Source organism: Lithobates pipiens, unplaced genomic scaffold (assembly GCF_037356315.1).
Source record: "Lithobates pipiens isolate NorthernLeopardFrog02 unplaced genomic scaffold, aLitPip1_a1.2 Scaffold_30, whole genome shotgun sequence".
Lineage (NCBI taxonomy): Eukaryota > Metazoa > Chordata > Amphibia > Anura > Ranidae > Lithobates > Lithobates pipiens.
The window spans coordinates 75,160,626-75,175,650 of record NW_027507791.1 but is presented as its reverse complement, the minus strand read 5'-3'; the positions used below and the strand labels follow the sequence as shown (position 1 = coordinate 75,175,650).

Sequence of the window (15,025 nt, the reverse complement as noted above, 5' to 3'; positions counted from 1 at the left end):
GCCCCCAAAAAAACATATTTTATAGAAGTGCCCCTCCCGAGACTAGACTCTGGATCCGCCCCTGTGCTGCAGTGATATGCAAACCTGTCCTGTGCGCCACAATAAAATGCGCAGCTCTGCAGTGTGACGTGGAAACAAAAGCGGACAAACGCCATTTACCAAACTAAGTTCTTTGAAGGCCACAGGTAGATGTGAACAGTTAAAATTGTGGACTATGACAGCAGTAATTAAATATGAGATTAAAATATTTTTTTTTTTTTTTTTATAAAGGTGGACTTTGTTGTATAACAGATCTCAACTACTGTAAGTGCCATGCAGCACCTGAGCCCACTGTGTATTTTACACTTTCAGCACAATCTGGCCAAGGTATTCTAGTTTATCACCATCCAGAGAGATGGAAGGTAACTGAGAACAGTTATTGTTGGCAGAATAACAGAAAGCTGAAATGAGACAGGAAATGTAATGAAGAACACAGGTGTTAGGGTAAATTACACCTTAAACCAGGCAGAATAATGAGGCATGCCAGTGGTGTAAATGCTCCAGTAATGGAAAGCAAACACAGAATTTTCACACTCTACAAGAATAACATCTTGAAACTATATTTATATAAAAAGGACAATTATTACAAGGCTTCAGTTCTTAAAGTGTTACTAAACCCATAACAGTAAAATTAGTTTTCATATGCAGTAAAGCAGTGGCAGTCCATACACTGTGGGCGCACGGGCACCGCCACCCCATCCATGAGCCCGGCCCCTTTCAGGACGCCAGATGCATGGATTCCTATGGTGGGGGTGGGAGGGGGTGGTATATTTTGAAGCACCTGATTAGAGCCAGATGCTCTAATAGGCTTCAAAATAGGGTGGGCTTGGGGTGCATAAAGTGCACCCTGATCCCACCCAATTGTGTGACCATAGCGAATTATTTTCACACTAACCTCCCCGCCTATCAGGAGACAGGACATGAGACCTGCTTCCTGTTTGGCCAAAGAACCAGGCCACCCTATATACATATACATTTTTATTTTTTATAATTTATATATATATATATATATATATATATATATATATATATATATATATATATATATATATATATATATATATACATATATACATATATACACACATATATATATACATATACATACATACACACACACACACAGTATCTCACAAAAGTGAGTACACTCCTCGCATTTTTATCATTTTTTTAATTATATCTTTTCATGTGACAAGATTGAAGAAATGACACTTTGCTACAATGTAAAGTAGTGAGTGTACAGCTTGTATAACAGTGTACATTTTCTGTCCCCTCAAAATAACTCAACACACAGCCATTACTGTCTAAACCACTGCCAACAAAAGTGGAGTACACCCCTAAGTGAAAATGTCCAAATTGTGCCCAATTAGCCATTTTCCCTCCCCGTGTCATGTGACTCAGTATTACAAGGTCTCAGGTGTGAATGGAGAGCAGTTTTGTTAAATTTGGTGTTATCACTCTCACTCTCTCATACTGGTCACTGGAAGTTCAACGTGGCACCTCATGGCCAAGAACTCACTGAGGATCTAAAAAATAAAAAAAATCAAAAAAAAAGAATTGTTGCTCTACATAAAAGATGGCTTAAGCTATGAGAAGTTTGCCAAGACCCAGAAACCGAGCTGCAGCACGGTGGAAAAGACCAAACAGCGGTTTAAAAGGACAGGTTCCACTCAGTACAGGCCTCGCCATGGTTGACCAAAGAAGTTGAGTGCATGTGCTCAGCATCATATCCCGAGGTTGTTTTTGGGAAATAGATGTATGAGTGCTGCTAACATTGCTGCAGAGGTTGAAGGGGTGGGGGTCAGCCTGTCAGTGCTCAGACCATACACCGCACACTGCATCAAATTTGTCTGCTTGGCTGTTCATCCAGAAGGAAGCCTCTTCTAAAGATGATGCACAAGAAAGCCCGCAAACAGTTTGCTGAAAACAAGCAGACTAAGGACATGGATTACTGGAACCATTTCTGGTAGTCTGATGAGACCAAGATACACCTATTTAGTTCAGATGGTGTCAAGCATGTGTGGCCTCAACCAGGAGAGGAGTACAAAGACAAGTGTGTCTTGCGTCAAGCATGGTAGTGGGAGCGTCATGGTCTGGGGCTACATGAGTGCTGCCAGTGTCCTGTCAAGAAAGGTCCCCCCGTTGCATAGTGTCCGCCCTGTACAGGCGCAGATCTTTCACAGTACAGAGGACAAATGAGAGGCTGAAAGTCTCCAAACATGAACAGCTGTTCACGGCGCCTGCGCAATTAAGACTGCATTGTGCCACACACTCCCTATACTCGTGAAACTCTGCAAGGGGTGGATGCATACAGAAAAGGCTACATGATGGAAAGAGCTCATACGATGGGGGTGGATTTCTCAAAGGGACGGATCTTTGCAGGGCGCGTTTACACAACTGGGTTTTTTTTTCGCCTTCCTCTGGATCAATTGTGGGCATAAAATTGGGTATTTGGATTGTACGATTATTTTTTATTTTATTTATTTGTTTTTAAGGTTGAACTGGATGGACTTGTGTCTTTTTTCAACTTGACTAACTATGTAACTATGCAACTGAAGGGTTGGTTTTGACGTGTCATTTATTCATAAAACCACCCCGAAAACCAGCCCCAACTTATCAGCTCTGCCCATCATTGTAAAATACGGCCTCTACTGTATGCATCCACCCCTACACCCGCCCCTTGCAGAGTTGCACAAGCACGGGTAGTGCGTGGCACAATGTAGTCTTACATGCGCGGACGCTGTGTACAGCTGATGAACAGCTATTCATGTTCGGAGACTTTCAAAGTCTCCTTTGTCCTCCATACTGTGCAAGCACTGCGTCTGCATAGTACAGGGCGGACACTATCCGATGGGGGGCCTTTCTCGGCAGAACACCGACACTGGGGAGCTACAGTTCATTGAGGGAACAATGAATGCCAAAATGTTCTGTGACATACTGAAGCAGAGCATGATCCCCACCTTTGGAGACTGGGCCGCAGGGCAGTATTCCAACATAACAACCCCAAACACACCTCCAAGACGACCACTGCCTTGCTAAAGAAGCTGAGGGTAAAGGTGATGGACTGGCCAAGCATGTCTCCAGACTTAAACCCTATTGAGCATCTGTGGGGCATCCTCAAACAGAAGGTGGAGGAGCGCAAGGTCTCTAACATCCACCAGCTCTGTGATGTCATCATGGAGGAGTGGAAAAGGACTTCAATGGCAACCTGTAAAGCTCTAGTGAACTTCATGCCCAAGAGGGTTAAAGGCAGTGCTGGAAAATAATTGGTGGCCACACAAAATATTGACACTTTGGTCCCAATTTGGACATTTTGTTGCCAGCGATTTAGACATTAAGGGCTGTGTGTTGAGTTATTTTGAGGGGACAGCAAATTTACACCGTTATATACAAGCTGTACACTCACTACTTTACATTGTAGCCAAGTGTCATTTCTTCAGTGCTATCACATGAAAAGATACAATAAAATATTTACAAAAATGTGAGGGACGTACTCAATTTTGTGAGATAGTGTGTGTGTGTGTAAGTTAGATAGATAGATAATATTATATATATATATATATAATATTATCTATTATATATAATATCTCTCTCTCTCTCTCTATATATATATATATATATATATATATATATATATATATATATATATATATAAACTTTTGTAGTTTCTAAGTAGTTTTCCGGTAAAGAAAATATTCTTTTTAGAAGTAGGAGTGGAATGTCAAAATTGACTTGGACTGGAAGTGGTTAAAGTGGTTGTAAACCCTTACAAACCACTTTGACCTACAGGTAAGCCTAGATTAAGGCTTACCTGTAGGTCCAAGAAATATCTCCTAAACCTATAAGGTTTAGGAGATATTTGCCCCAAGACAGCCACCGCCGTCTACGGCGCATGCGCAGGCACACTGAGCGCAGTATCGTCAATGACGAAGATGTGTCGGCTCCCGTGCGCATGCGCAGGAGTGACGTCATCGCGGCTTCGTCGAATGACAGCGGCGGAGCTGCGAGACCCCACCGAGAAGATGGATGCGCCGGACTACAGGGGACAGCGCTGACTTCACTGGCTCCTGTGTCAGGTAAGTGACACATAATGGACTACTATGCGATGCATAGTAGTCCATTATGCTTTGCCTTTGCACGGAATGAAAGAGGAAGTAAACTCATCAGGGTTTACTTCCTCTTTAAGATATGTCAAAAGAAGGGGAATTCACTAATAATAATAATAATAATAATAATACAGATATCCTAATCTTCCTATGGACAAAGAACCCACACTGCTTCACCACCTGTAACTCTTTGTTACTGAACCCAATAAGAAAGTGTACCGATTGGGTACATGCAAGTCTCTAGCTGAGTGTTCTACTTCTACCGGGTGCTTGTTGCATACAGTTACACCTCCTCTTTAAATACTTGTCGGCAGCATCCTGATTAACATGTAAAAGACAGAGACAACACCAGCAGTAGGTATTCTGCTCTGACAATGTGATGTGCAAAGCTGCAGAGCGGGTAATTACACCGTAATAGCAATGTTGCCCGAGGCCTAGTAGATTCACATCTCAAATACAGGATGCTGAAAGGAAATTGCTTCTAAATGACAACCACTATAAAACCAGATCTCAGTAAAGAAATAAAAAGCTTTTAATAAAAAAAAAAAACAGGAATCTCTTTGGCCCCAACAATCTAGGAGAATTACCCCTTATTGAGGACTCTTGTAGAACAATCATAATAATAGCACATCACTCAACACACTCTTGTAAAACTCTAATCTCCATCATGCCACACCTCTTTGGGGGGGGGGGGGGGTGGTATTTTTTTTTTCCAAGAAAAACCACACAAGTTCCACAAAGGGATGTTTAATATTGAGGCAAAATTGTTTATTCCAATGCTTGTGATCAGCTGAAAGGCAATCTATTGTGTTTTAATGTTGTTGTTTTGTTATAGCAACCCTTGCCTGAGTTTTTTTTTTTTTTTCTTTTTAGAAATGTTTGCATTTGGGCTTGGTTCACACCTCTGCATTCGGCGCGGCCCGCATTTGTATGGGTACAGCTGCCCCTTCACTTGATTGGGCTGCTGTACCTGCAGGAAAAAGGTTTCTGCGCCTTTTTAAAACTACAGTCGCTGGAAAATATTAAGAAGTTCATCTTTCAACATGACCATGACCCAAAGCATTCATCTAAATCAACAAAGAAATGGCTTTACCAGAAAAAGATTCAAGTTTCTGAAAGGGCCGACCAGAGCCCAGACCCAAATCTGATTGAAAATCTGTGGGGTGATCGGAAGAGGGCTGTGCACAGGAGATGCCCTCGCAATCTGACAGATTTGGAGTGTTTTTGCAAAGAAGAGTAGGCAAATATTGCCAAGTCAAGATGTGCCATGCTGATAGACTCTTACCCAAAAGACTTGGGTCTTTTTAATTTCGAAAAAGGTGCTTCAACAAAGTATTTGTTTAACCACTTCATCCCCGGAAGAATTTACCCCCTTCCTGACCAGAGCACTTTTTGTGGTACAGCACTGTGTCGCTTTAACTGACAATTGTGCAGCATTGCACCCAAACAAATTTGACATCCTTTTTTTCCCCACAAATAGAGCTTTCTTTTGGTGGTATTTGATCACCTTTGCGCTTTTTGTATTTTTGCGCTATAAACAAAAAAAGAGCGACAATTTAAAAATAAAAAGCAATATTTTTTACTTTTTGCTATAGTAAAAATCCCCCAAAAACATATTAAAAAACCTAATTTCTATCTAATTTTAGGTCGATATGTATTTTTTTTTTTTTTTTACCAAAAATATGTAGAAGAACGCAATAAGCTTATATTGATTGGTTTGCGCAAAAGTTATAGCGTCTACAAAATAAGGGATAGATTTATGTCATTTTTATTATAATTTTTTTTTATTAGTAATGGCTGCGATCTGCGATTTTTATCATGACTGCAACATTGCAGCGGACACATCGGACACTTTTGACACCATTTTGGGACCAGTGACATTAATACAGCGATCAGTGCTATAAAAATGCACTGATTACTGTGTAAATGACACTGGCAGGGAAAGGGTTAAACACTAGGGGGCGATCAAGGGGTTACGTGTGTCCTAGGGAGTGATTCTAACTGGGGGGGGGGGGCTCACTACAAAATGATAGGGAGCAGTGATCCCTGTCATGTTGCTAGGCAGAACAGAGAAATGCCTTGTTTACACCCCTTCCGTTCTGCTGCTCCGTGCCACGATTGCGGGCCCCTGGAGGACATCCAGTTCGTGGGCACGCTCGTGGAATAGGCGGCACACTCGCCCACAATGCCGTGTCTTGAAGGGGACATACAGGTATGCCCATTTGCGCAGCCGTGCCATTGTGCCGACATACATTGTCGTGCGCTGGGCGGCAAGTGGTTAAGGTGTGCACACTTATGCAACCAAATTTTTTTTTACTTTCCTCCACCTAAAAGATTTCAGTTTGTTGTTCAACGGAGTTGTACAGTTTACAGGTCACACTAAAAGGTGGAAAAAGTTCTGAAGGGATTTATCATTGTCTCTTTTTTTTACATCACAGAAACCTGACATATTAACAGGGGTGTGTAGAGTTTTTATATCCACTGTATGAGCATTTAGCTACAGAAACATTACACATTATTCTTATTTGTGTAAATGCAGCTAGACTGAATACACCTAGACGCAGCTTAATGTCCAGGTGTGACTTTAGCTATAGCAAAGTCATGTTTCATGTTTTTAGAAATGAGCTCCAAATTATTATTACAGAGCACAAATGGCAAACACAAGGCCAGTGGGCTGCATTCGAGCCACCGGGCCATATCATGTAGCCCTTGCAGTTTTCAGCCGGCGACAAAGTCGGCTCTTACCCCCTGCTTCCCACTGTCAGTGTAAGCACAGAAGCTTTCTGTGTTTCCAGTGGCAGATTTGATCTCGGCGGCTTCCGGATGTATTCTAACAGATCCTCATAGGCACTCATGGAGGGGACAGAGCTCCTGAATTAGACAGAACGATCAGGCAAGGCAGAGCCGCCTGCACAGGGAAGGTAGCCGCCTGCACAGGGAAGGTAGCCGCCTGCACAGGGAAGGTAGCCGCCTGCACAGGGAAGGTAGCCGCCTGCACAGGGAAGGTAGCCGCCTGCACAGGGAAGGTAGCCGCCTGCACAGGGAAGGTAGCCGCCTGCACAGGGAAGGTAGCCGTCTGCACAGGGAAGGTAGCCGTCTGCACAGGGAAGGTAGCCGTCTGCACAGGGAAGGTAGCCGTCTGCACAGGGAAGGTAGCCGTCTGCACAGGGAAGGTAGCCGTCTGCACAGGGAAGGTAGCCGTCTGCACAGGGAAGGTAGCCGTCTGCACAGGGAAGGTAGCCGTCTGCACAGGGAAGGTAGCCGTCTGCACAGGGAAGGTAGCCGTCTGCACAGGGAAGGTAGCCGTCTGCACAGGGAAGGTAGCCGTCTGCACAGGGAAGGTAGCCGTCTGCACAGGGAAGGTAGCCGTCTGCACAGGGAGGTTCCCGTCTGCACAGGGAGGTTCCCGTCTGCACAGGGAGGTTCCCGTCTGCACAGGGAGGTTCCCGTCTGCACAGGGAGGGTCTACAACTGGGCTAGATAGGAAAGAGATATGCAAGGAAGTTTGGGGGGGGGGGGGTGAGGGCTGTGGAGGTATGAGGGAGATTTGTGCAGAGGTCAGAGCTCAGGACGACGATGGGTGGAAAGGAGATGTTGCACACTGTATAAAGCACACCCCTAAACCCTGAACTCTGTACATAGCTTACTCCTCAACTCTGCACTCTGTACGTAGCATACCCCTGGTATACAGGATCTGTGCCAACAGTTAGTGCAGCGCCTCACAAAATGGGAGGACTTACATTACAATACAAAGGCTCTGATAATTAGATCTGGACGTAAGTGTTTTGAAGCCCGTGTGCCGCCTTAAAAACAGTTGTCATCGCAAAAAGTGCCCCCACTGGAAGATTTCCCCTCTATTGGACTTTCAATGGCAACTCCCTAATGGGGAGACAGACAGCAATAAAAAACAGACAGGGGTTTAACCCCATACCATGAAATCCAAATCAATAAAAAGGGTTTAACTACACTTTAATTTGCATTTAAAGTGAACATGAACTCAAAAGGAGAAGATGTCTAAAAATGTCTCAAAACACTGTGCCAAAGCTGTACCCTGGAAACGTTTACTTTTTTGGGGAAATTCCACCTAAAATATAGCAGTGATCTTCCTGGTATGTGAATATACCTAGGCATTCTGTGGCTTTATCATCATACCAGTTATCCGCAGTGTGAGATCCAAGGCACTGCTGCCTCTAACTGCTAGTCTCAGAGGATTAGGCGTTCGATATGATGTTATATCACTGCTGTGCTGATCACTGTTCTTGCTGGAGGCTCTAATGCAAGGTTGTAAAGCCCTGAAACTACCAAGATGACCACTTCCATGCAGGAACACAGTCATAGAAAGTCAGTAACAGGGAAAATATCAGCTACTATTTTTTATTAGTATTGCAAAAAAACAGGAATGGAGAGTAGAGGTAAACCTGTAAGTACAAGTAAGTGCTATAAAGAAATACCTGAAAATTTGGAAGAGAGGTAAACACTGGGCTCAACAAGAGTTCTGTCTGCATCCTCATGTGTTCCTTGTATGACTGTTAAAAATACAAAGAAAATATTTTTGTAACAACTGATAGATCATATGAAAATCAATAATTGTTCATATACACATGTTCATATAGCCGTTTAATAATAAGTCCAGGATCTCTGATGGCAGCAGCAGGTTGATATATTCATGGACACGCTTGCACTTTGTTGTTTTTCAGGATCATGTACACAATGGGGGTTATTTACGAAAGGCAAATGCACTTTGCACTGAAAATGCACTTGCAAGTGCAGTCGCTCTAAGGGGGTAGATCTGAAATGAGTGGAAGCTGCTGATTTTATCATCCAATCATGTGAATTTTCCTTGCATATCCCCCTCGGATCTATAGTGACTGCACTTCTAACCGCCGGACTTTGCAGAGGAGGTCCGCCGGACTTTCCGAACGAGCGGACCTGCCCACACACGACCGGACTTTGCCGGCGGAGTAGGACAGCCGGACTTTTGAAATGAACGGACTTGCCCACACGGAGAAAAGTCAGTTCATTTTGAACGCAGCTCCAGGTAGACGGGACTAGCGCAGGAGGTCAATGGTCCTGGCCCCTTCACCTGGTATTAAAGGGGAAGCCCTATGCCGAAAAAACAGCATGGGGCCCCCTCCAAAGTCCATATCAGTCCCTTATTCGAGCACACAGCCTGGCCAGTCAGGAAAGGGGGTGGGGACGATCAAGTGCCCCCCTCTCCTGAGCCGCACCGGGCCGCGTGTCCTCACCATGGGGGGGTGCTTTGGGGAAGGGGGGGCCCTGCAGCCACTCCACCCCAAAGCACCTTGTCCCCATGTTGATGAGGACAAGGGCCTCTTCCCGACAACCCTGGCCGTTGGTTGTCAGGGTCTACAGGCAGGGGGCTTATCGGAATCCAGATCCCGGCCCCCACCCTATGTGAATGAGTATTGGGGTACCCATTCACCTGGTAAAAAAAGTGTAAAGAAAAAAAAACACAACACATTAAAAAAATGTATTGCACAGCACCGGTGGTCTTCCGTCCTGGGGGGTCTTCTCGCCGGACTCCTCTGCTATCTTCTGATAGCTCTTTTACTAGCGGAGGAGCCCGGCTTTCTTCTTCTTCGTCGCCGCCGCCCGGGGGTCTTCTTCCGACTTCGGAGGTCTTGTCCCCCTCATCGGTTCTTCTTGCCAGGCCTCCACAATCTTCTTATAACTCTTTTACTAGCGGTGGCCCGGTCTTCTGTCGCCGCCGCCGCCGCCTCTTCTTCCGACTTCGGGGGTCTTGTCCCCCTTTTCGGTTCTTCTTGCCGGGCCTCCGCTTTCTTCTTCCAGCTCTTTTACTAGCGGTGGCCCGGTCTTCTGTCGCCTTCTCTTCTCCTCTTCTTCTTCCTTGAGATGTTGAATCAACACTCTCTCTGGCCGCAATGACAGGGACGCGTTGTGCGGCGCCTTATATAGGGACAAGGGGCGGCAGTCCGGCGGACAATTTTGAGTCAAAACTTCTTTCCATTCCGCCGGACTTTTGGAAAGAAAAAGTCAGCCAGAGCCCACACACAGGCAGATTGTCCGGCAGACTCTGGTCCGCTGGACCAAGTCCGCCGGATAGTCTGATCGTGTGTACGCGGCATAACTGTCAGCCTTGCAATGTATCAAGGGACTTGTAGTTTCACAACAGCTGGAGGGCCCGCCGGTTTGAGAGCCCTGCACTAGAGGGAGCGATGTTTGATTCCACCTAAAATTATCCTCCTCCCTTCAAGATGAAGAACTCTCTTGAAGTTGTGCCTAATAAAGAGTCTCTCTCTGCAGGTGATCGTTCCCATATACTGACCTTGTTCTGTACTGTCTCTTTGTGGAAGTGGCATACAGCTTTGCTTCCTCAAGTCAGAACCTCCAGCAAAGAGAACAGTGAGCAATACAGTAGTGACATTTCTAGATCTTGCTCCCAATCTAATGAGACTAGCAGTCAAAGGCAACAAAGCCTTACATCTCACACTGCAGATATGCAGTTACAATAATGTGGACACAGGAGTGCCTAGGCACCCTCCAACATGCCAGGAAGTGCACTGTATATTTTCTGGAGGAATTTGAGATGAAATAAATTTTACACAGTACTGCTAAGGCACAAAAAACTTTTAATTACTGTATTTTTCTGCATATAAACACGCACAGGAGTATAACACACACCTTAATTTTAAAGAGGGAAGTTTCAGGGAACTTTGAAGCAAAACAAGGGTCAGTGCCCATCAATGCAGCCTCATCAGAACCCATCTGCAGCCTTACGAGTGCCCATCAATGCAGCCTCATCATTGCAGCCTGATCAGTGCCCATCTGCAGCCTCGCCATTGCCCATCACTGCAGCCTACTCAGTGCCCCCATCTGCAGCCTCACCAGTGCCCGATTACACAGAGCCGGGATCTTCTCCGCACTTCTCTTCTGTACTCGGCGCTCTCAGTCACTCTCACAGTCCTGCTTCCTTACCCAGCCCTTATGATAGGCCAAACACCGGTCCAATGGCAGGGGACATGTGACACCTATGCTAGAAGCCATGCCAGGAGGTGGGACTGTGAGGGGCTGTGAGCGCCGAGTACACAGGAGCTCTCTGCTCTGTAATCTGGAGGTGCTCGCCCCCTCCTTCCACTTCGAGGCAGGCAGGTATCGGCGTATAACACGCACCCATGATTGCCCCCTATTTTCAGGGGGAAAAGTGTGTGTTATATGCCGATAAGTACGGTATTCCCTATGACATACCACATCTTAATTTTTTGAACTCAGGTCCACTTTAAAAATGAAAAACGCCTCACTTGATTTAGAGTTAGGACTGCAGATGATATTGTGGTGCTGTGAAGTGGCTCTGCAGCTTACCAATGTATTTGCAAATGTGTGCAAACTAAACTGTTTTTAACCTATACTGTTAAGCCCCATACACGCTATCAGTTTTTCTGCTGAGTTTTTCCTTCAGATTTACCAAAACCATATAATATGAGGTAAAACCTTAGGAATTTTAATTTGTATGCAATCGGGCAGGCCCTTTAACTACATGGTTTTGGTAAACCTGATGGAAAAACTCAGCAGAAAAACTGATAGTGTGTAAGGGGCATTAGACAGGATAATTTGGTTGGTTAGCAGGCTGGTCGTAAGTTGAGCTGGGAATTTTCTTTGGTTTTGTTTGCAACAAGGAGCACATGGAAAGGTGACGTATGTCAAAGGCCAGTTAAAGGTGTGGGCAGTGGCCATTTGTTTGTGCTGTTGGAGTATTGGTGTGGGGATGCATGGGACACCTTTGCTCCCATTGTGCTATATACTGGGTGTACAGTACGCCCCTGTGCCTTTAAGGAGGGGTGGGCTCCCTCCAGGCTTACCTACCCTCTGCCAATCCATTATAATGAATGCGCTTCCACTGTGGAAGCTCTCAAAATTTAGAGTTAGGACTGCTGATAATACTGGAGTGCCGTGAAGTGGCTCTGCAGCTTACGTATGTATTTGCATATGTGTGCAAACTAAACCAGTTTTAACCCATACTGTTAGACAGGATAATTTGGTTGGTTGCAGGTTGGTCATTAAGCCGAGCAGGGAATTTTTCTTTGGTTTTGTTTTAGTCGCCTGATTTTACCACCAAGATCAATAGCACAACTATCAGCCCCTCTACTCATGGGAGGGTGCTAGGTGTAATCCTATACTCTGACTTTTCCTTTAGGCCTACATCCAATTACTGACCAAATCTTTCTGCCTTAAAGTGGAAGTAAACTCCCCTATCGTTTTCAGCCAAGGAAGGTGCCATCTTTGCCTCCGTTTAATCTTCAACTGCTATGGAGTTGCACATGTGATTCGTTATGACACCAGCCATTGGATGGGTTGATAGTTTGGCTGAGAGCACAGCCAATGTGCAGTTAGCATTCCCAGCATGCCTTTTTTTTTTTTTTAACTGTTGAAATCGATGGGTTTACTTCCACTTTAACACTTTCAAAAGTCAAACCTTCTTAATCAACGATACCACAAAGCTACGAATTCCTTCTCTTCTCTTGCCTTGACTATTGCAGCTCCTTTCTGGATGGGCTAAAGTTACAGCTAGATTCACCTACCTTACTAAGCGATCATTGTCCATCACCTGTCAATTCTTCCACTGGCTTCTGCTTTCCCATTGTATACAATTTAAAAATACTAACAACCTCATCTCAAAGCATCACCCAAACCATATTGTTCGCTCCTCCCACGACTTCCTGCTCTCTAGCTCTCGTCACCTCCTCCCATGTTCGCCTTCAGGACTTCTCCACAGCCTCTCCCTTCCTCTGGAACTTGCTACCCCAATCTGCTCAGCTATTCCATACTCTTTAGGCGATCCTTGAAAATGGATCTCTTCAGGAAGTCTTTCCTTTCTCCACCTAAAACTGTACTTCTACCTTCTCCAATGAACTATTAATTTTTGTACCACTTTTCCTTACCTCTTGTAAGCTTTCATGAGCAGGATCCACCACTCTCTTGAACGGAGTTGTATTGTAACCGTCTTCATTTATTTTGTAAAAGTGCAATGCAAACTGTTTGTGCTATATAAATCTTGTATAGTAATAATTATATAACTACTATAAAATATCACATATTCTATAAGCAAATATTTTTATTGCCTTCCATGACAGTGGTTTTATTTATTAACATAACTATAGTCTGTGAGGAAGAGCATACATTATGGGGGTAGGGTTTAAAGGACATGATAAAGGATGGGAACCAGTGAGGAGTAGTGTTATCCTGGGTTACAAGGGAAGAGGTAAAGACGTAAAAATGCTGGCGTGTACTAAAAATAGGCAGCTACTTAATGTGACAGATAATGCGCTGCCAACATCTTCCTCCCACTGGGTCCATTTCAAATCTGGCAAACACCCCTGTTTTATTTACTCTAATGTGAGGTTTGAAGTCTCCCACTAGGAAATCATTCCAAAAGTGTGAGATACCCACAAAAGACTGCAAAGAGCTGAATATATCTGCTTTATGACAGACACTGACAGTAGGAGAGATTAACACCTCTTGCAGAAGTAAGGGTCTGCTCTGTACTATACAGAGAACGTGGCTGACTAACAGACACCAAGATGGCGCACTAAGCACTAATGTTGCTGTAATGTGTATGGAGTGGTGAGAATCTTCAGCACGCTGGTAACTGTAAAGTAGCAACAGATGTCCCAATTAGGTGGATCCCTATCAATGAGCTTTACATTACCTAGATGAAGCCAGCCATACACATAATACGGATTATACTGTCTCCTCTGGATTTACCAAATCTATGCAATGTGCAGGTTTAATTGAAACATCTATTCAATTTCTATATAACCAAGCCCCTCTAATACAAAACAGTTTTTGGTATTGCACAGTACAGGTATGACCCAAATGTAAACCCAAACTCCAATCCAGTGCCGCAAACAGTTTTCCCTGGATCAACATTATGAGTTGCCATGGTGCAGGTAGCCTGGCCACCAGTACCATAACAACCAATGACGTTTTAGGACCAGGCTACAGGTATCATTCTTTGCTATAGTGGAATAAAAAACTGTAAGCCCCTGTACACACGGTCGGACATTCTGCCAACCAAATCCGTTGGATTTTATCCGACGGATTGTGTCCGAAACTGTTGCATACACACGGTCGGGCCAAGTTGTCGGAAAATCCGATCTTTCAGAATGTGATGACGTTATTTCGTTACGACGGGACTACATTCAGGCTAGTAGCCAATAGGTTTGGTGTAGGAATTTTTCGTTTCAATATATTTTATTTTGCATCAAGAAAATGAAACAGAATCATTGTAGATATGACAAAAGTATATCAGAAGGTAATACAAATATGCAAACAGTTGTAGTCCTGAAATTACCAAGCGGGTTGACAGTCAAACAAAACAATATAAAATGATCAAGGAACCAACACAAAGTAAGGATTACAGGGAGTACAAACTTATGCACCCAGGTGAGTCAATAGCCTCTAATAGACCCGAACTATCTTATACATCTGTTCAAAATCCCAGCTAACAAAGATGCCAAGGAAAGAGGGAGGATCCTCCACCATCCCATAAGGGCTCTTGCTGAGGCCAGGGACCCCTATCCTCTTGCCAAAACTAAAGTCAGAGAGAACGAGGATTATGCTCATCAGAGATAATAATCTAAGTAAACCAAAATAGGTAATAAAAACATATTGCTTGACTAAAATGCAAGAAATAACCAGAGATGAATGTAACAACATCCCGGACGGGCGTCGGAGCCCAAAGTAACTAGTTGAGTGCATGCAACCCAGTTTCCCGGGAGTCGAAAACAACAGACTGTAGCCTATATTGTAGTGCAAGGGCAGGCCCTGAATTAGGCTTGACTGACCCTGCTCTACAATGGAGCACCTACTACAGACTGTCCTTCTTTTCAATTTTTCGCCTT

At 44.4% G+C, this 15,025-nt stretch overlaps 1 protein-coding gene across 2 annotated transcripts in view; it reads right to left on the bottom strand.

Moving 5' to 3' along the window:
* KIAA0586 (KIAA0586 ortholog) overlaps positions 1-15,025 on the bottom strand; it is a 216,805-nt gene that overhangs the window by 30,909 nt on the left and 170,871 nt on the right. The window contains exon 31 of one of the 2 annotated variants that reach the window (XM_077464465.1): positions 8,597-8,671. The exons of the other annotated variant lie outside the window; for it this stretch is intronic. Coding sequence (XP_077320591.1) covers positions 8,597-8,671 — 75 coding nt within the window. The remainder of the gene's footprint in view (positions 1-8,596; positions 8,672-15,025) is intronic. 2 annotated transcript variants of the gene reach the window in all.